Source organism: Limanda limanda, chromosome 1 (assembly GCF_963576545.1).
Source record: "Limanda limanda chromosome 1, fLimLim1.1, whole genome shotgun sequence".
NCBI classification, from domain to species: Eukaryota; Metazoa; Chordata; class Actinopteri; order Pleuronectiformes; family Pleuronectidae; genus Limanda; species Limanda limanda.
The window spans coordinates 18,392,689-18,414,656 of record NC_083636.1 but is presented as its reverse complement, the minus strand read 5'-3'; the positions used below and the strand labels follow the sequence as shown (position 1 = coordinate 18,414,656).

At 41.9% G+C, this 21,968-nt stretch overlaps 3 protein-coding genes across 3 annotated transcripts; 1 reads left to right on the top strand and 2 right to left on the bottom strand.

Moving 5' to 3' along the window:
* The first annotated feature begins 867 nt into the window (after positions 1–867).
* fgf23 (fibroblast growth factor 23) lies at positions 868–2,214 on the top strand. The gene is made up of 3 exons (XM_061076448.1): positions 868–1,102; positions 1,212–1,315; positions 1,741–2,214. The coding sequence occupies exons 1-3, from the start codon at positions 868–870 to the stop codon at positions 2,212–2,214; spliced, it is 813 nt and encodes a 270-aa protein (XP_060932431.1).
* A 1,906-nt stretch (positions 2,215–4,120) lies between these two features.
* tigarb (TP53 induced glycolysis regulatory phosphatase b) lies at positions 4,121–7,895 on the bottom strand. Its single transcript, XM_061076436.1, has 6 exons — positions 7,825–7,895; positions 7,524–7,561; positions 7,017–7,138; positions 5,701–5,778; positions 5,482–5,592; positions 4,121–4,927 (listed from the first exon to the last, which is right to left on the bottom strand). The coding sequence occupies exons 1-6, from the start codon at positions 7,854–7,856 to the stop codon at positions 4,493–4,495; spliced, it is 816 nt and encodes a 271-aa protein (XP_060932419.1). The 5' UTR covers positions 7,857–7,895; the 3' UTR covers positions 4,121–4,492.
* A 2,799-nt stretch (positions 7,896–10,694) lies between these two features.
* On the bottom strand, positions 10,695–20,210 carry LOC133009010 (G1/S-specific cyclin-D2-like). The gene is made up of 5 exons (XM_061076415.1): positions 19,803–20,210; positions 18,721–18,936; positions 16,354–16,513; positions 13,775–13,923; positions 10,695–11,541 (listed from the first exon to the last, which is right to left on the bottom strand). Exons 1-5 carry the CDS (start codon positions 19,995–19,997, stop codon positions 11,377–11,379), a joined length of 885 nt encoding a protein of 294 aa, XP_060932398.1. The 5' UTR covers positions 19,998–20,210; the 3' UTR covers positions 10,695–11,376.
* Positions 20,211–21,968: the final 1,758 nt, after the last annotated feature.

Below are 21,968 nucleotides of genomic sequence, written 5' to 3'. Positions count from 1 at the left end.
AAATTCTTGAGTAGAGCAGGAATTACCTCAAATGTGTACTTTATGTGCAGTACTACTCAATTACTTTCCACCACTACAGCAAATGTGAAAATACGTAATTGCACTAAATTAACATGTTTTCCTACAACTGGAAACTACTTTTCAGTTTCAAGAGAAGCTGTTCCCAGTTTAATGTGATTTGAACTCAAGCATCCAACTCTCACCCTGACGCACTGTAACTTTCCAGGAAGTCAGTGAAAACTACATTAAGTGAGAGAGTGGCTCCCTCTGCCGGTGAAGAGCGGGGATGTGGAGTCGGGCAGGTGCGTAAAAACAGACAAACTCCAGACTGTGGCTCCACGTTCAGCTCGGAGTGAAACTAAAGTGTAGAAAAGTTTGATGTGACGATAAACTTCCTGAGTAAAAGTCTGAATTTGCACAAACTACAAAAGTCAGTTGAGCTCATAAACAAATAAAATGACCCTGATTTGATTAACAGGTCGTTTTTATAGGTTAATATTCCTGTTTATTCTTTATTGCCTAATTCAAAATGTGTCCTGTCCAAAGAAAATAACCGGACTTTGGAGCATTTGGTCTAAGGTGGACCAGTCCAGACTTGCCACCTAAAATAAGCCTTCTGTTGTGTGACCAGAGCCCCGGGATAAACAGGCAGAGGTGGAAGTGCCCTTCCGCTGCAGCAAACCCGCACATCTGCTTTGGGGGCGAGCTTCTTTTTTTGTTTTTTTACGCAAAGGATGTGAGCAGGAGTGGCACTCGGGGGGCTTTAAATAGGAACTGTCTCCGAACTCTGGGACAACACAGCATCTGAAAAACTCAGCAGCAGCAGCAGCAGCAGCTCGCAGTGGAAAGAGCCAATTTTGCTCCAGGATGGACGTCAACAGGAGACTGGGGATGAGGGACACTCTGCTGGCCTTCCTTCTCGCCGTCTTCCAGGGGTTTCCTCTCGGGGACACAGCCCCAAATCCGTCCCCGCTGGTTGGGTCCAACTGGGGGAACCCAAGGAGATACATCCACCTGCAGACTTCCACGGATCTCAACAACTTCTACTTGGAGATCCGATTGGATGGCACAGTGCACAAAACGACCCGCAGGAGCTCGTTCAGTAAGTGATTCATGCTCCTCTTGTTGTTTTCAGTTTATTTGTTGCAGTGAAGGTCTGTTATTAAAATCCCCTCTTTCTCTTTCTTTCTCTCTCTCTCTCTCCTGTGCAGGTGTTCTTTTACTGAAAGCTGAAACGAGGGAGCGCGTCGCCATCCTCGGCATCAAAAGCAGCCGGTACCTGTGCATGGATTTGGTTGGGAACCCGTTCAGCTCTGTAAGTTGCTTTTCAATTAATTCACTCGATCTCCTCTAGAACTTGTACTCGTCGGTTTCCTCTTGCACTGGGCACACGTGTGAGGTTTTACGCATCCCTTGAACCATCACTTTAAATATGGGGTTTCTTTTACGCACGAACATAATGCAGCAATGGGATGTCTCAAAATGTATTATTAGATTATTATTAGATAACTCAGATCGATGAATTGTTGATTGATGATCTCCTTAACTTTTTTGTGTCCATATTTGGCACAAGTGCGCGCTTTTACGCATGGTTTCAAACCACTTTTGGTACTTTTACGCACCACATTTTTCATGGTTTCACTAACATCCATTTTCCAAAATAGTTTCAATTGATTATTCTACCAAGAACAAAAATGGAATACCTCCAGTTGAATGTTCTGCCTCTCTCTTCCTCCTCAGCCCACCTGCCTGAAAGACGATTGCCTCTTCAACCACAAGCTTCTGGAGAACAACCGGGACGTGTACTACTCAGTCCGGACCGGCATCCTCTTCAACCTGGAGGGCTCCCGGCAGGTGTACGCTGCGGGTCAGAACCTGCCCCAGACCTCCCTCTTCCTGCCCAAGAAGAACACGGTGTCGCTGGAGCGCCTCCTGCTGCACCGGGAGAAGAGGAACCAGCTGGTGGATCCCTTCGACCCGTACAACGTCTACATGGGTCAGACCGAGGGGGGCTCCGACTCCCGGGCCGTGCCGGAGGACGACGCTGACCTGGAGGTGGAGGTCGAGGTGGAGGTGGAGGTGGAGGCCGGGGACGCAGGGGACGACGGGCGCAACGTGTCCCGGGAGACGCCGCTGGATCCATCCGCCCACGACCCTTGGAAGGTGCACTCGTCCAACCCCGCGAGCCCCCGGAGCACCGGCACCATGGGTTGATTTCAGTGTGACCCAGCTTAGTTTCAGTGTGGGCGCCCAATTTACCGTAACTTAGATGTAGCCTTGCAGTTCATGAACATATGATACAAACAATATACAAACACAGACTTAACTTTCAGGAAAACAGAGGAAAGAAGAGCATTTCTTTCTTTTTCAGACTCTTTATCATAAAAACTTTTCAACCAGCATCACCCAGAGAAGCAGTGTGTTTCACTGAGAGAAGAAATTATTACACTTGACTCACATTGTCACATCTCAAATCCATTTTCTATATTACTTCTTTAATATCTGCTCTGAGATCACAGGTTACATTTATTCCTCAAAGTCCTTTAGGAGAAACGTCTTTGACGTGGATTTCACTCAATGTTCTGTACATTCCCAAGTAGGTTTTGGAGATAAATGGAGGATATGATAACTGATTTAGTTCGAGGAGATATCGTAGCTGTGCCAAGACAAATGAGTCAAATCAATTCCCACCCGTTATAATAAATTGTCACTCTCTTGCATGGAGATATAGTTTCATCAATCTTTGGAAAAGCAGGACAAAAAAAACAACTAAAAATAATAATACCAACATTTTGTTTAGTTTATTTGTGTGTGGTCTCTTCTCATCATGTTTTTTTGCAGCTGGCAAGACAAACCCAAATTTCAAAGGGACATTAACCCCCCCGACAGACAGAAGCCTGACTTCAGCCTCCTTCTGTCTACTGATGTGAAACAAGGCTGCATTAGCAGATCTACGATGAGGTTTCGCTTGTCAAAGTCCCACATTTGCTGAGTTGGAAAAGATGATTTGAAGTTTATTGTAAGATGTTTAACCTTTTTTATTTTGCCACCAATAATACAACCTATAATTCTTGACTTGAAGTAATATGACAACAGGGTAAACAACCTTTACAGAGCAGTGATCTTGAAATCAAATCTGAACTCTATGATTTTACGGGTGCCGGGCACCACCAGCAACATGAGCCCCAGTCCCAAAGAGTATTTATTTATTTAAAATCATTCCTTTAGTGTTATTTATGGTATTTATATGAATGCTTTTTCCTTTACAATGTACATATACTGTAAGAAAACATGGTTTGTCTTTGAATGTATGAGCAGGAGTTGTGGATGGAGGGTTGCTTGAATTTGGGACAAAATAAACTCATAAAGGAAAAGTTGTGTGTCAGATTTGTGTCTTTTCTTTAAACGTGTGGATCTTTAAAAGTTTGGTGCTTTGTGTGCTGCGTCATTTCCCGGGGACAACATGTACTATGCAAACGGAAGTCATGAATATGGGAGCAGGTTAAACAATCGACCCAGTTTCTGTGGAGTTCCGCTCAGGAGCCGAGGATCCTGCACTTTTCACACCTCACTTCACACAAATAAACTTGATTGATTGACTTAACTTCATTAGCAAACGGGCACATGAGCTGCGGTGCGATTTCAGCTTTGACCGACAGCTTAATTGGTCGTTGTCGTCCATTAACCTTCGAGGGAATAGCTCGACATTTCCGCTGCTGTGGTGACGATTCCAGAACTTATACAGCTCCCGGCCAAGTAATAGTCTAGTCACAGATATCAGCATAAAACAGCTGAGACCCGACTTCAGTTAAAAAAAGAATAAACATATAACTACCCTCGTGTAAATGAACATCTTGGGAATCTTTGCCAAATTATTATCTGTTTAATATTTATATTTTTGTTTATATTTGTTTGTGGAATCTCTTTGATTAAATCATTCAAATAAATGCAGTGGAGTTAAAAGTACAATATTTCCCCTTTTATATGCACAAATATGAATCAAAATATATATGGGTGTTCAGAAACACCTATGAGTATGAAGCATCTGCACACATAGACATAAATAATAATGTTGTTTCACAGCGTTTTCAGACATGTGCATAAAAAACTCAAACAAAGATTTAGTGTTGTCATCTTATATTGCACGTAAAAGTAAAAATGAGCAGCTGCACATGTGACTCATCAGTGTTTACGCAAACACTAAATAGACTTTGGCAATAAAAGAGGTAATAATACATTAAATATGGAGACTGACACTCGAGTCTTTACAGGCCTACAGTTGGAAGGATCACATGTTTGATAATACAGTATTTATATTACTGATCCACAGTAAAACATATAGATTACTGAATAAAACACCATATACCCTGTTCATTCTTGTTTGGGTTACCCGTGGTAACTCCTGAGGTCTCTTATTTCCCTTTAGCGTTTGTTTCTTTACATGTTGAACATAACATGCACAGTTGCTGCACACACACAGAACGTCGACTCACTACTCAGCGGCTGTGACCTTTGCTAGGTGGTCCGTTCTGTTGGTGAACACACAGCGAGCGGCAGAGAGCACCGGGCCGGACTCGGACGCCCTCAGAGTGAAGATAAAGCGGCCGATGCCGGTGTTTGGACAGGGTGCGATCATGTGGGACATCTTCACCCCTGCAGGTAGGGAGCACTTCAGGTCCTCCACCAGGTGCCCGATGGCCACGCGGATGTAGGCGCCGTGGCTCACCACCAGAGCGTGGACCGCGAGACCCTGCAGGCCGTCGTCAGCCGCACCGACCGAGGGGGCGTCCGAGGCGGCAGCTGCCACGTCCTCTGGGGCGTCTCCACCGGCTAACGCTCCATCAGAGGCGTCCGACCCAGACGCTCCGTGTTCCTCCAGCATTTGCTTGAAAAGGACTTTGAGGAATTTTTTGAATCGCAGCTTCACCTGGAAGCAAGGTGACATTACCCAGAGATCAAAAGGATTCCACAACTGATTCTGCGTCCGCCATCAGCTAATGGCAGGAAGTCATGTTTACATTCTGTTAGATGAAGTTTTGCCTCATTTTTTTTTTATCATTCTACAAACTGCACATTGAAATTGTTCAACTACTCGTCAACAATTTTGATAATTCCTTAATTCTCACTTTTCAAGCAAAACTGCTCTTAACTTGCTGGTTGCATTTTTTTTCCGTGAAGATTTGCTGCTGGTGATTTTAAAACATTTACATAAATTCTCCTGTCGTCTTTAAAACACAAACCTGTTTTTTCATGCTTGATAAGTTTTGATATATTGAAGATAAATGATTGTTATTCAACAGAAATATAAAAGTCGACTCCACTTTTGCAGCTGATATCCGTCGACAAACTTTTAAATGCAATGTCCCAGGATGAACACTGAAGGGCGCTGTTGTGCAATCAACACTCTTCTGACCTTGAGGTTCTTGGTGTGTTTTCAACTTTCACACTGTGACTGGATCAGCATCTAAAGGAGTGACTCACCTGTCCTAAAGTCTCTCCTCCTGGAGGCGTGTAATCTCGACACGACTGGCCGGCGGCGTTGGCCATGTTCTTCAGATGCTCTTTGGGTCGTCCTTCAGCGACACCGAAACCCTGAGAGGACGACGAAACCACTGGTCAGAGCTCATGACAAAACCTGCTGCGGGGATAAAGGTGTTTATCTGTGACATGTACACGTTGTATGGAGCCCACGAGTCTCACCCTCTCTCTGAGTAACGGCTCCAGGACCATCTCCATGCCAGAACAGTGAGTGTTGCTCCTCACGATGAGTTCAGCAGTCTGATGGAGGAAATGAGATCTGAAGATCAATGACTCAAGACGTCTTTATTTGCCAAAACACTTGAGAAATATCGGTAATACGTGGTGAGCACCGGTGAATCAAAACCCACAGACGCATGAATGTTCACACAACTATTTCATATCGGGAAGTGATCCTGCTTTTTTCCTCAATCAGGCGAAAACTACTGGGGTAATTTTACTGGTTTCACTGGAAGATTTGTCCTTGATGAGAAAACCTCAGTATCAGCTTCAATTTAAGAGTTAACACACACATTTACAGAAAAGTGAGGGGATTTGAAACTATGACTGTGGCACTGCGGAGGGTTGAGAACCTTTAAATTAAGATGTTGTGGGTTCAGTTACCTCAAACTCTGTCGGTGGAATATTTCAATAAACTGATGACAGTGCTTCTAACCTGTACCGTTAAGATCACCTTTTATGTAGGAAGCCAAATTATCACACAGGAGCTGGTTAAGATTTTTCATTCTTCATTAAAAAAGGAAAACGTGCGTGCAGTCTGGCCGCAGGATACGAGCCAGGTCTGGAATTACTTTACTGAAAAGGTCACTGACGTAAGACTGTTGCACAAAGACTTTTATTCTCAGGAAAATTTTAATCAACCCCCACGAGAAGTTCCACCGACAATGCATGACACGCTGAAGTAAATCTGATGAGTCGGACGTCTTATTGAATCAAGTATGATTAGAAAAGGAATTTAGCTGTGACTCATTACAGCAAACTATTTTTAGTCTGTTTGTTTGTCAGCAGGATAACAAATAAGATCAGAACCCTTAAGAAGAGTAGAATAACAAATCTTAAAATCAATGTCTGAGCACATCACTCGAGGATTCATTGAAATACTTTAGTTTGTGGCGTCCGTGTCAAATTGTTCTTATATAGTTCAGTTTCATTTTTATTTATTCTTCTGTGCCTGAATTGATTCTGTTCCTTGGAAGCTGAAATATGTGATTTTCCCCCATTGAGATCAATATAGAATTAGATTATCTTTAAAAATAAAAACATTAAAATAACTAAAAACCTCAACAACCGTATGAGTTATCATGGTATAGAAGGAGAATGTCACCCATTGTTAACACTCATGAGTTTTGCACTCAGGAATGCAGCTCTATGGCAAAAGAGGAAATAAGAATCAGGCTCTGGATTAACAGGCTGTAAAATAGATCATATGTAGTTTGTGTGTTTTCATGTTTTAGCCCAGCTGTGTGTGTCTGTCTCACCTGCACAGCCCGTTGTAAGTTACTGGCGAACACGTTGTTGAAGGCGATGTCTCTGAGGTATCTTCCAGCTGCTTCTCCCTGCAGCGAACCCGTCTCTGACAGGGACGTGTCCACGCCTTGACCTGAGGGGACAAGGCACATTTTTTGCAGCCACAAGACTAACAAGTTTTGTGTCTCTTTTAAAGTTGTTGGTTGTTGATTTACGCCTATTTTGTCGTTATTTTGCTTTTCTTTGCGTTTTCTTTCTCTTATGTTCTTTTAGTCAGCTTTGATCTTGTTAAGCACTTTGTTAAGAGAGGGTTAGAGAGTTTGTTAAAAAGTTCTATATTGTCATTGTTATTGTCGACCTGTACTTGTGTAGATGTACTTAGTTACTTTCCTCCCTGAGAAGCGGACCTGTCCAGTCCAGTGTAACGTGAGAGGATATTCTAACAAGTTGAGACTGGTAGTTCGAAGTTGGGCTGTGCAGATGGATCCATGTTGAATCCACCTCCTGGTGTCACGTACCTTGCAGCAGCTTGTCTCGGTTGTACGTCGTTTCCCCACTGCAGGAACACAACGTGACTCAATCAGCTCAAACACACACAACTGGGTTTATTACTCAGTGACAACACAAAGCTCTGTGGTGTAGTTTTGAACACAAGAAGCTGAGTGATGGGGACTGAGCCCCAGTGAACTACACCAGTCAGCCGCCATGCTGCACCAGTAGCCGGCTCACTGGTTTGAGACACACCGACACTCCAGTTCCATCGTGCTCACGTTCTCTGAGGACATGAGAGCGGAATTAAATCTGTGAATGGTCACTTACTGTCTCACCAGGGTTAAACTGAACGTCAACATCTTCTCCTCCTGTCACTTCCTGCTTCTGCGCCTGCTTCTTCTTCTCTCCTGCTATCTCGGCTGGCAAACGAGGAAGTGGCGCATTACTGCCCCCTCCCTACCGCTACAGACAGAGTGAGGCAATAGTAATAATGATAAAAAGGAAATTACTATTGTTGTTATTCATATTATTACTGTTATTAGATGTAGAAGTAGTAATAATTATATGAATAAGAACATTATGTATATTTTTTCTATATAATCTAGTATCAAGTTTCCTTCTATTTCCCTTCATATTTTCATACATAGCATATAGATGTTCTAATGTAAGTATTTTCTTTCAACGTTTTTTTATCGTCTATTGAGTTAACTTGCACCAAACTATATTATTGTTGTAAATGTACCTGTACACATTGGAATACTGTTGGGATTGTTTAAAATAAATGTCCATTATAAGCTAGCAAGGGGAAATTAACATCAAACTTGCAAATACTGATGAAACTGATCAATCAAATTTAAATCCAAACAAATACAACTAGGATCAAAACTTCTCGTTCTCAGGATGGATATTTCTATATATTTCTTGGCTTTTCAGATGCACTGATTTCTATACAATAACCTCACTAAATTAAAGTCAAAGTCCAAAATGAATAATTTACTCAACAGAGAAGCAGATTAAATTCTGCAGGACAAAAACACCACTCACATGATTTTAGCCAATTTAATGAGGAGAAATTGTTGAGGTACACTGTGTGGTTGCAGGTGGGAACAGTGGGAGAGGAGTTTGGAGAAAAAAAACAACCACACTGAACGACGACAGAACATTCTCGTGGCTTGAACTTTGACAAAACGGGTACCTCAAAAACTAAACAATATTCCACTTTAGTCCAAATGAACTGATCTGAACATGCCAATGAAAATCCAAATCTTCTTTCTGAAACGTATAACATACAGTTTAGGCTGTTATTTGACTTAGCACCAGCTGATTGAAATAACCTTTTGTAAAGTATAGGCACATTTAATTGCTCAGTGGAATCTGGCAGTTTGATATTTTTTGATTTAAAAGAAGAATCAGAAGAAGAAGATTTAGAAGAAGCACCGTACTTCCTCTCATCCACACGGAGAAAAAAAAAGAAGTAAAACCCGTCCAACAAATTCAGAGTGAAAACGATGTGTTATACGAAGTGTGTTGAGGTAATGATGAGATGGCCTCTCGCTCTATCTGTCCAAATTAACCTGAGGTACACAAACATTACAAAGAAGCAGCAAGAATATGATAAAATATTTTTTTTAAAAGATACAAATTAAACAATAAAAAGAATAAAACATGCTAATCAAAAAATAGATCGGCAAAACACAAGTACAAGTACTTCCAGTCCCGCACCAAACTGTGTTACGTTCCCTCCGGTACACAAACAAAAACAGAAAAGCCAAAAGGAGACGTATACAAAAATTCATAATATAGCAGCACACAAGTGAATCACAATAAGGCATCTTTGTGTAAGACTAGAAAAGAAAAAGCTTCATAGCAGCAAGAGAATCATGTGTATAGTCTGTTTTTTGTCACTTTGGAATTATGTTTTACAAATTATACACAAAACATGTAAAAGCACGAACATTTTGTTCTGTTTAAAGCATGTTTGTTTGTTTTTTTAAAGGGAAAAAAAAACATTTTGGCTTTAGCACAACAGAACATGCATGAACATAATAAAGAATAAAGTCTGTTCTAATATATAATGAGGATTTCTGCTCTTCAGGGGAAACTGGTTATATACAAAACTTTCCGACTATGTAAACCCCTTCATACCCACGTCTATAATGGAGAGAAGTCACAAAAATGGCAGTTTTAACATTTCAGTTCGGAGAGCAGTTTTACATACAAAGAACAAAACAAGAAGAATAGTTTGGACACAGAATGTGTTGAACTCCTTTAAAGTCTATTGGAAGGTTTTGGCTATGAATGAACAAAATTTCAAGTAAATAAACGCACTGGATCAAAAAAAATCTAAGTCTACATGTGACTTGGCTTTACGTAGTTTCTATACTATTATACAATAACTGATTATCCTACGTCTACTCACCTGTCGAGGAATAGGTTTCAAGACAACGTGCGTTACCCCATGGGAATCCAGCCCAGAAAAAAAAGAAAATCAAATAACTTAAAAGAAAAAAACTAAAAATTGAAAACAAAACTAAAAATTACCCTACTAACCCACGGAACTCTCCTCAACCACCATCCCCTTACCCTTCTTAAGGAATGTGTTTTTAAAAGTGCATCAATATTGTTATAAGTCGCCCACTATTCATAAAGTTAAATGGTACAATGGATAACAGGAGAAACTGCGGCACGTCCAAACTGATCCGGCCGACATCACCGAGGATTCTGTTCCTCCTCCTGTGTGTCACTCAAGTATCAGAAACATCATATAGCTTAAGTTAATTTCCCAACTCTGTCATGACTTCTGGCACCCCCCCCCACCCCCTCTAGACTTTCCACATGCTCGTCATCGTTCCTCAACAAACCTCTCGATCTTCACTCGTTTCCTCTCAAAACTTTCCAAATCTTTTTTTTTGACTAGTAACATGACAACAACCTGGCTAATGCTAAAACCACATTTTAACTACAGACCAGAAACGTCTATCTGCTCTCGAACACCAACGTCTGAACGATTAAATGTAGCCTCGCTGAATTCAACATGTGCAGGTACACAGGGTCCTGTTAATATACCGTGCTCCTCGGTGACTTTGGCAGTGAAATCAAGACTTTAACTGATCTCGTCTTCTCTTCTCACTCTTAACCTTTCGGACATTAGCCTCTGCCGCCATCCCATCCCATCCCCTCCCTCCCTCCCTCCCTAACGTCCTTCCTCTGTGAGCGGGCCCAGCCCCCTCCTGGCCAGCACTTTTCAGCATAAATAAAGAGCATTGCTACAGGTGCACCCAGTATGAGAGACGGAGCCGAGCGACCCTCCTCCGCGTCAACTTCCTTTAAATGCCATGTACTGTATTTTATCAGCATTGCAATCATGCGAGGAAAACCCCAGTAAAACTGTGAATTGATAACTGTTTTCTAAAGATGATAAAAGAGTAACATAACTAAATGCTTGCTAAATATATACATTATTTATTATATATTTTTTTTTGCTAGGTTGTATCAAAAGAAATATGTATATTTCATATAATTATGGTATAGATTTTTTTTTCAAGTATGAAAATATATTCAGATTTCCGGTCAGGGGAAATCAAAGGCACTATCAAGTTTTCAAGAATTAACCTTTTTTTTGTTGTTAAATAGCTTGTTTGATTAAATGTGGCCCGTACAGTGAGGTGAGAGAACACCCAGCCGGGTATGAATGGGGCAAAAAAAGGGGGGAAATTCCTTAATTTCTAAAAGTTCATAGATTGTCACACCATCACTCATGCAGTGACTAGATACTGGCAGCTCAAACACCCCCCACCCCCACCTGTCTTGCTCACTCCGGCTAGTTCATTGGTGTGACGGGCACGAGTGGTGCGTGTGAGGTGGTCGAACAACGGCGGTTCACAAGTTGACGTCGCGGACATCTGTGGGGGTGCTGGACTGGTCCTGCTGCTCCCTGGCTTTGCTGCCGGCCGGGACCCCGTTCTCCTGCCGGTGCTGCTGGCCCTGCTGCAGGCTGGTGGCCAGCACGCGCTCGATTTGCTCCTGGCACGCCCTCAAACAGTCCTGGAACAAAAAGGGGTCAGAAGTCGTTACACACGCACACGTCACCAGCATCTCGGCTTGTGTGTAAGTGCTTATAATACATTCCAGTAACCGAACAGCCCTGGAAGCATAACATTTTGTTTTGCATCTATTGAACTGTCCCCACCACACATGCATGCAATCATTTGTCTCCCAAACAAAAAAAACGCAGCTTTAAGTCTGACTTTTCATTTTGTTAACTACCTCCACGGAGGAGGTTATGTTTGTTTTAAGCAAGATTACAAAAAAAACTAAACGGATTTACCCCAAACATAGTGTAACATATGTTGTATCTCTAATTATACACCCAAATACTGCAGAAAAATGTAATCACAATCTGCCTCTAAAAGGCTTTAATCGCAAATCTTTGTGACTTTTCCTACAGATACCTGTAGATTCAAAGTTTTAAGAAAAACGTGCATGAAATATGTGAAAGTCCCATATTAGCTTTGTCAGCTGGTTTTCTCAGCTGGTCTCTATATTATACACTAATCTAATTATGTCACAATAAATTAAATTTCTGTACATATATGGAGAGACAGACTCTTTAATGTTTACACCTGCACGCTGACACTCGCGTGCTAAAATCTAACGAACAAGTCGTTTAAATGCTTTGGTCACATGCATGGCATACCAGCAGGGAATTATGGTTTTTGCAGTAGGTGGTCCTGTCTGCATCATGACCAGAACAATGGGTACCAGTACACGCCGATGCCAACAGCACAGAGCAGCGAGCTACAGGGTGGGCACAGGGGTGCACGTCTGATGTATGAGTGAAGGGGCAGGATAAGGAATGGAGGGTCCTAAAGGAGCTCTGTGGTCTATGAGGGAGCAGATAAGCGGAGCTGAGGCTCTGGATTCCCTCTCTACCTCCCCTCCTCCCCTCAGGGTTTACAGCACGGTCAGTCCCATGTGGGGGCCTAGAGGAAATGGCTTTGACCTACTGCACCCTGACCCTGTGAGTTTTGGTGTAAAACAGAATATAGGACAGTGGGGCCGGATGTTTTTGGACAACTTGTCTTGTGAAAGGGGGGGGGATCGTCTCCCCGTCTCCATCTCCCCTCTGCAGGTCTTGTGTTGGAGATGTGGGAGGTCTGCCTCGCTGAGCCGGCTGCAGGATTCTTAAAGAATGCACCAAGGCTCGCAAAGAGGCCAGCATTCCTTTGAAATGTACGGATAATTGGAACCCGATGGGCTGCAGTCGGGGTGCCTGTTGTGACGGCTGGGTTGCGGGGCACTCGTCACCACAGCAACGCAACCACAAGCCAAGAGGCAACCGTCTTGTTAGTCTGGCACAGTGACTGCGGCCTATTAGGATTTCGGGGCCTATGAAGTTATCCACTGGTGTCACAAGATACGGTGACACAGAAATCACACACTGGGATAAATATGGTTCATGTAACGTTTATTTATATCAAATGTGATTTTATTTCTATTGTACAAACACCTGGAAACTGTACAAACTCCATTCGAATTTTGAAATGCGTATTTTATTACACACTGGTCTATTGTGCATAATTTAATTATAATGGCATGTGTAATTTATGACTTACACAATGAATTAAAGTCTATGGAGTCCTATTTACGACCATTATATTTATAAAAGAGCCCCTGTATCCAGTTCAAACTCCATTCTAATGTTAAATCTATGAATTGATAAAGGATTTAACTAAGTATCCATTGAGTAAATAACACAGCTGCAGTACAATATAAAGTAAAAGTGCAATTCAGTTGTTAGAATAGTCAGTATAACACACTGATCACGTCAAGGAGAATGTGAGTCCACAGGTATGAGGACAGCTCTGACAACTTTGTGTGTCTTCATCCTCACTTACTGGAAGAGAGCCACTGCTTTGCTTCATTACGAACATATTCCTCCACCAGGAGGGGCCCACAGCTAAAGTGGAAGCCATGTGAAGAAATTGCATGTGTCCTACCACAAGAATGTGGGCTCTGAGTTTTAAGAAGACATTCCCTCTGCCGCTGCTCTTTATAGCAGCAGTCTGGCTCCCCAGCCAAGAGCCAGAAACTTGCTCTGCCTCTCTCTCTCTCTCTCTCTCCATGAAAAGTAAATAGCTTAAATCTGCCACTACTGAAGTCATCACTGTTGTTTACTAAAGGGCCTTTGATGCTGCTGTCATGAGATATTGCAATGATTATTATTAACAACGCATTTCTGCATTGATGTACAAATCTCCGTCGCTGTGGTACTCACCACCTCTGTGTTGGTGATCTTGGCCAGCAGGTCTGTCAGGTTGTCACGACTCAGCCTCTGGTCAGAGTGGTCGAACTGGAGACCACATACAGCAGCTCCCATGCTGCCTGTGGCAATCATGGAAGGGGGATTCATGGCGAGGCGGTCATCTGGTGAAGAAAGAGCATTCATGTGCAATTAGTAAAGCAGCAGCTTTAGGCCACAGTGACGCACGGAAATTGCATTTGTAACTTTGATACGAAGCGCTGCAAATCTTGACACAGCCCACAGGAAGTGTGAGAGATGCACGCGAGGTGCAAACATCTGAATCATCCTCAGCTCCGCAGCTAAACCTGACTTTCCCACAGTTTGGATTTCAACAGACCGGGCTGCCACTGGAACCTGTGTGGTTTTCTCCATAGAAACTACAGCTTTGATTAGAAAAGCAGAGTAGGAAGCCTCCTACTCGCTGAGAAATGAGTTCCAGGAACAACTCCCTCCAGCACATATCGAAGTCAAGAAAGACCTGAACGACAACAGGCCTGGATGGAGGAGGCGGAGGACGAGTGCAAGTCATGAAAAAAGCAGGGGGGGCGACTTTGAAAAGTTCATGATCCCTGCCCTCAACTCGACGGTAGCTTCAACTTTATGGGAAACCTTGGGGTTGAATTCCCCAAGTATCTTATGTTCAAACAATTACATCTCTTCGCTTTGAGTTAACGAAAAAACCCAGATCCATGACAATGAATTTGAAATGAAATCAAATGTAATTTAAAACATATCTCTGTTTCTGCTGAATCAATGTTGGTCCATTGTGAGAATGTTAGTCCACCACAAAAAGGCTTTAAAACTTTAACTGATCTCGTATTTACTCCTCAACTGAGAAGAGAAGCAACATCCCCTTCAGTAGCTGACCAATGTGAGTAGGTCTGAGGCTTTATCCACACTACCAAGTTATGAAACGCATCGCTGACGCTACGTTTATGCCTGGTGTACACACTACTACTACGTCTACAAAGTTTTTACTTTGTTTTTTTACCAAGTTTTTGAGCGCCTTAAATTGACAAGTTTTGAAACGCTAGTGGGCCCATTTTCTTTTGAAAACATTGCTGCTGCGTTGCCATAAGGACAGGACAAAAGGGACTCGGAGACGTTTGTAAACAATGATGCAAGTTCTTCTGAGAACAAGTCGACTACCATGGGTGAAGGCAAAAGTTGTTAAGGCTAAGTGAAGTACCTCCTCTCAGACTTAAGAGATACTTGTGAGTTACTCTTTAAGCAGAAGCTAGAGCTGACATGTGCCTTATTTCTTGGGAGTTTCTCCTAACATGGCCAGTTAGAATCTACTTTTAATGGTGAGATGTTTAGTGGAAACCGCCCCTGGTGCTTTTTCGGCAGTCCTGATCAACGTTGATCTCGAAAAGGCAGGGAAACGGCACACACAGCCTATCAGATGGTCGCAGCCCAGTGCCACCCATTCCTGGTGGCCTGTTCGCTTTGATTAAACCCTGTAGAGCCGCCTGCTTCACTACGCCCATCTTTCTCCTCCAGGGACCAGCTGTCCATAGGAGGAGCTCCTCCATCATAAGAATAACATCTCAACTCCATATAAAACTCCAAACATTTACATTACTGCAGAACCACAGCAGGCCTCCTTTTTTTTCCACTGTGGCTGCTTTGTGCTTGGATATAACTAGCTGCTTATGAATAGCAGAGGCGACCACTGAAACACACCCAAATATAAAAAAGAAAAATAAGTGTGACACTAAAACTTTGCTGAAGGGGGAAAGAAACTCATTGAAGGAGCCTATGGTTCCAATAATTAGCTCTAGTAAACAAGTAATTATTGGCAGGATTTCACTGCAATGGCATTTGTGGGGAATTTTATTGCACTTAAGTGACCTTCTTTGTTTTATTTCCTTCATTGAATTAGCTGACAGGAAGTGGCAGATGAAAGTCAGCCTTGTGACAGAGGAGCGCTGCATTGTGTGTGTATTAGGTGATCCCGCAGTCGTGTTTCCATCCAGGATATGAAAATATTAGAGGGATTCCCAGTATAGACAAAGGAATGCCATGCAAATTCACCTAGGAAGAGGCCTTAGGGGACATCTGAGTTTGAGCTCCTCCAGAGTTTATTCTGGACAGGACGTCAGGATGGGAGGAGGAAGGAAGATGACTCGAGCTTTGACTTTCTTAACCTGGAAGCTTCTCTATCAACAAACAGGACTTAAACTGCACCTGAGTCATCCAGCAAAGTACGTCTTCTGGAGCAAAAGTTAAGAGTATGATAAAATCACTACTATTACCACGTACGTAGCTAATCTAAACATGGCACTTATACGATTCTTCTCAGGCACTTAGTAGAGAAATATGGCGATGACCAATTTAAGCAGCTTTTTGCAGCTGCTGAGAAAACCCCTACTACAGGCTGTGCAGAGAAGAGAAAGTGGATAAGGCAGGCCGAGAAGAAAGAGGTCACAGATGACTCACAATGGGAGAATGTTTGTGTGTGTGGGAATATTCTGGTGGATGTGGCAATAACAAGGCAGCAGACCCAGCACGCACACAAGGCATATGAGATGATATGAAGCGGCGTTTACCTGTGGCACAGAGAGCGATGAATGTCAGCGTGTGTTTGCGCACCATCGCCAGCTTGTCTTTGGGGAGGGGCAGCCTGCGTACGATGTGCTCTATAAAATCATTGGGAATGACTGAGGCCATGTTCCACTTCAACTTCCCCAGTACCACCAGTTCCCAGTCCTGAAAGAAACCAGACAAATTAAAGATGAGTTCCAACAAAAGCTTCCAGGCAAAAGCCCCCACAGTCTGAGGGGTTAAATGGCGTGATGCCATGCCTCCATTGACCATGAAAAGGATCACAGTCCATCTCTATTCCCAGAGGAAATGGCTCTGTAAGAGGAGCAACATTTCTTCGGTTTATCTCTCCTCACTGTATCTTATTATCTGCATGCCATTCTCATTCCTCGCATCCTTTGTGTTCATATCGCCGGCATGTGACAAGCTTTGCCCTGCTTAGAGGCCCTGCCAATGAGAAAGCTAGCGCCTTCCTTCCTGTCACACGCCTCAAACAGCTACCATGAGTTTGCAGTGCACAGGCAGCAGCACAGAGCTGACTCTTCACTCAGTCTCTGCAACGGCAGGAAAGTGAACACATGAAAGAGTTCATTTTAAAAACCTATTGTAATGATTGTGGACGGCAGAATCAAGTAGTATGGGAAAGAAATTTTAGCACAAGAGTCAGAGAAGCGCAGGGACACATTCATTTGTCGTTATCATCATCGGAACTAATGACATTTGCCCCAAACAGAAAGATATCCAGATGCCCCAGGATTGCCATTAAATCTTGCTCGTAAAAAGAGATTTAGAGAAGCTATAAAAACTAAATCTTTCCAAACTTTCTATTTTTAAGCATTTATTAGAGCCATTATTCTATTTTTAGGTTTCAAGTATTTATCAAATTTGTGTGCCGCTTTCTCTTGTACAATGAAAGCTTTATATTATTTTTTAAGTAACACTGTGTAGGGGACTTTTAAAATCATGTCACATACTCACAAATTCCCATTAAGAGCGGCAGTTTTTGGTGTTGCTGAGCTGTATTGTTATAACAGGTGTATATTATTATGTCCACCTCATTCATATTAATACACCAGATGTCGACTGCACTATGAGTGTCGACTACGTGATGAATAAATGCTGATGATTTCAACTTCACACTTCCTGTGTCACCCACAAAGTAAACGTAGTAAACGACAAAACCCCGACAGCAGCAGGGCCCCCCCCGACGCTTATCTGTCATCCGGGACGTCAGCCATCATTTACATATACGTTGGTATCTAGCCCATAGCCTGACACATGCTTTGCATTTAACCCATTTAATCTAACCCCTCGGGAGATTATTGACTGTGACATGAGCGGGGCGGAGGTTTGTTGTCCGGGCGCTCACTTCCTGGACAGCTGCCACACACGCGTGCACACACACACACACAAACACACACAAATACACACGCCCTTAAACTTCTCTGCTGCACCGGTAGAGTGTTCATTACAAGGAAGAGCTGCAACATCTTTAACTGGCTCAGAATGCGTCCTCCGAACATCCTGTGAGGATATCCAGGAATCTGGAGTCTTACGACAATATGGAGCATCAGATGGGATGCATGTCATTTCCCTCAACCGCTCCAGGCAACACAGGAAGATGTATAAAGAACATATGGAGCCATTGGCTAAAATAAGAAACGGGTCAAATGGTCAAGACCCTCAATTCTTTAGTAGTACACCAACAGAAATGTGATGACAAATGCAAATTATGTTTTCTCTTGTAGTCAAAACTTCCAGAGTAAGTCAAAGAAAAGCCTAAAGTCAGCAAGATAATATTAATAGTTTGATTCAGTTCTACTTATCTTAGCCATAAGAAAGTAGTTCTCAGAATCATTGAAAGTTTGAGCATAAAATAGCTAATTCAACTTGCCTATGTGGAGAAAGTTTTGTTGACTTAATATCCTTCTGTTTTCGGCTGTAAAGTATCGTTGTGAATTCCATAAAGGGATACACTCTTATTAACCCTCATATGGATGCATGGAAGTAGAATGAATGTTTTGAAGAATACCTCCGTCTACATCGATTGGGCAAACAGAGCACTTCCATTATATTTAAAGATAAATCCAAATTCTATGCTGCATAACTGGCACTAGATGGCAACACATCCCTCTCCGGTCCACATGGAGCCAAAGAAAGGATGTGGCTGTATTGTGCACAACTCCACTTATGGGGAAAATGGGATACTTCCTGTGAAACAAATTAAGCTATTAGCATTATAAAATCATCCCAAAATGTGAAACTGCATTTTTTTTGTATGCCTCCAGAGAATCAACGAACAAGCAAATGGATGGATGAAGGGATGAATGGATGAAGGGATACATGGATGGATGAATGGGGGCAGTTCTTACCAGCAGCTCCCGTGGTGAGATGGAGTTGTCTGTGTACATGCAGAGTTTCTCTGCTGATAGCGGCCGGCTGTCTTTTAACTTGGAGGCCAGGAACATGCACACGGCTCCCAGGAGCTGCAAGTAGTTCTTCCTAGTCTGCATCACTGCTAAAAATCTGTCCAAATAATTAATGGCTAAAGGGAAGACGTCCTCGTTGCTCTTCTCCTCCTCACACACCTAGAAAGACACAGATATATAAAATTAAAAGTGTTATATTGTAGTATTTGAAAGAGGAAAATTCCCAAATACAACTTAGATGGGATATGAGGACTGGTTCTGCTTTAGGGATTGTGTTGTTTTTTACATGATTGTGTTTAAAATAGGTTAATAAAATGGTGACTTTAAACACATCTTAAGTCATGAACTGCAAAATCAGGCCGAAAAGCAAATTAGTTTAATAGGAAGTCGCTCAGCAAAGAAGAAGAAAGAAAAAAACTCGCCTCCTCTTCCTTGTTGGGGCTTGTCGCGTTTTTTAGAAAATATTTTAAAATTAAACCAAACAACTTGGGGCTTTTCAGAAAACGTGCAAAATGTCCCCAAGTTGTTTTAAAACACTTCCCGACAGTTATAAACAAGAAGCGGTGGCTAGCGTGAGGTGTTTTTTTAGCTTTTTTAAAAATGAAAGTGGTGTTGCACTCTCGCCCCCCCACCCCTGCTGCCCTGCCATGAGCCTGCATAAAGTTTTAAACAATTAATAATAATTACACCGAGGGGGGGAAATGTGAATTTTTGATATTGTTAATTAGCCCAAACCCTCCCTGTGTGGTTTGAGCTAGCCAGCTAACAGAAAGCACCAGGTTATTAGCGGTTAACCGATGTAAATATCAAGCTAGGCTACTTCTCTGAAGCCGATTTGTCTTCGCACAGGAATTTCCGTCTCTCCCACGCGTTTCGGTGAGTCATTGTCATTCAATTGTCACACAACATGACAAGCCTCCCTGACTTAGAACACCCCGGGTTCGAGAGCTAGCATTAAAAAGAAAAGAAGCAAAGAGAAAGTTAGCTTAAAGAAAGCATCCACAGCACGAAACGTCCCCACAAACCTCGTGCATCCAGCCTGCAACCATCCGTCTCATGTAGGGCTGAATGTCCTTCTGCACCCGCTGGAAGTACGAGCACTGCGGAAGGAACCGGTCCTCGATGGTTAATAAACTCTGCAGAACCCGGTCGTCGTACAGGATGTTTGGGTCCGGCTGGGCTCGCACAGTTATTTCCGACTCCAGGCAAAACAGCTCCATGACTCGGGCCCCTTCTTCCCCCCTCTCTCTCTCTCTCCTCGTTCTCCTTTTGTTTTAATGGCTAAAAGTGTGAGAAGGGAATCAACTGGTGTCAGACGGTTGTTGAGAGTGGAGGAGGAGAGGAGGAGGAGAGGAGGAGGAGGAGGAGAAGTGCCCAGGACGAAGCATGAAGCGGAGATGACTGGGTTCGCTCCAGTCCTGCTGCCTCCTGGCTCGCTTCTTCCTCTGCGGCTGCTCGGAGGTCCGACCGGCCCTGTGCAGCAGCGACACATCCGGCAAGACCTTCACAATAAGAGCCTCTGTGGGAGAAAGGCAATGTTTATAAAACACAGTTCATACACAGAAGTATATTCAATGTGCTATATGTATATATGTATATTAATTGCTGTACAGACACATTTAAAACAACATAGAGGCTAAATTAAAAATGATAATAGGCCTTATTTGTATTCAAGCCGAAGTACAGAGACATACAAAACCACATAGAGGCTAAATTAAAATAAAAATCAACTTTATTTGTATTCAAGATGCAGTACAGAGACATTAAAAACAACAGAGACAATATTTAAATGATAAAACACTATATTTGTATTCAAGGTGCAGTATAGAGACATTAAAAACAACAGAGACAATATTAAAATGATAATAAACTTTATTTGTATAGCACCTTTCATACACAGAAGTATATTCAATGTGCTATATGTATATATGTATATTAGTTGCTGTACAGACACATTTAAAACAACATAGAGGCTAAATTAAAAATAATAATAAACTTTATTTGTATTCAAGGTGCAGTACAGAGACATTAAAAACAACAGAGACAATATTAAAATGATAATAAACTTTATTTGTATATCACCTTTCATACACAGAAGTATATTCAATGTGCTATATGTATATATGTATATTAGTTGCTGTACAGACACATTTAAAACAACATAGAGGCTAAATTAAAAATGATAATAAGCTTTATTTGTATTCAAGGTGCAGTACAGAGACATTAAAAACAACAGAGACAATATTAAAATGATAATAAACTTTATTTGTATAGCACCTTTCATACACAGAAGTATATTCAATGTGCTATATGTATATATGTATATTAGTTGCTGTACAGACAAATTTAAAACAACATAGAGGCTAAATTAAAAATGATAATAAGCTTTATTTGTATTCAAGGTGCAGTACAGAGACATTAAAAACAACAGAGACAATATTAAAATGATAATTTTGTATAGCACCTTTCATACACAGATGTATATTCAAGGTGCCGGACAGAGACATAAAAAACAATACAGAGACAAATGACAATGATAACCATAAACTTTATTTGTATAGCATCTTTCATACAAGAAATGCAGCTCAAAATGCTTTACATACAATATATATCAAAATAAAAACATGTTGACATTATTTTAAGAAACATGAGAACATGTTAAAAGGACATTTAAACGAAAAGGATATAATGAGTTAAGAATTAAACATCGTATTTAAAAAATGCATAAAAACTGAAAAGAAACAATTTGTTTTGTCTTTTTAGACTGTTCTGTTCAAAGTCCATTGCATTCCATTACTCAGTAGGCACTTTATATGTCCTCTTTAATGGCTGAAAATATGTTGTATATTAACTTCCCCGAAGGCAGCATTAGAATAATTATCAGCAAGAATGATGCTTTATAGAAAACTGGAAGGAAGCCATATAGCTCCACTAGTCCACAAATCATAGACTATTTACATTTTTGTATGCAGTTTATGTTAAAAATCAGCACCGTTGCACTGTCTGCAATTAGACCTTCATATCTCCGAGCCCCAACCCAGCTGGCCTGACACATGTGAAGACAGTGCTATAAAATGTAGACTGAAGAACTGACAGAAACTCTTATTCTCCCTTAAAAGGCTAGCAGGTGGGGGGATAAGTGTGTATAAAGATTATTAAAAGCATGCATGCCCAGAATTGGTAAAATGCTA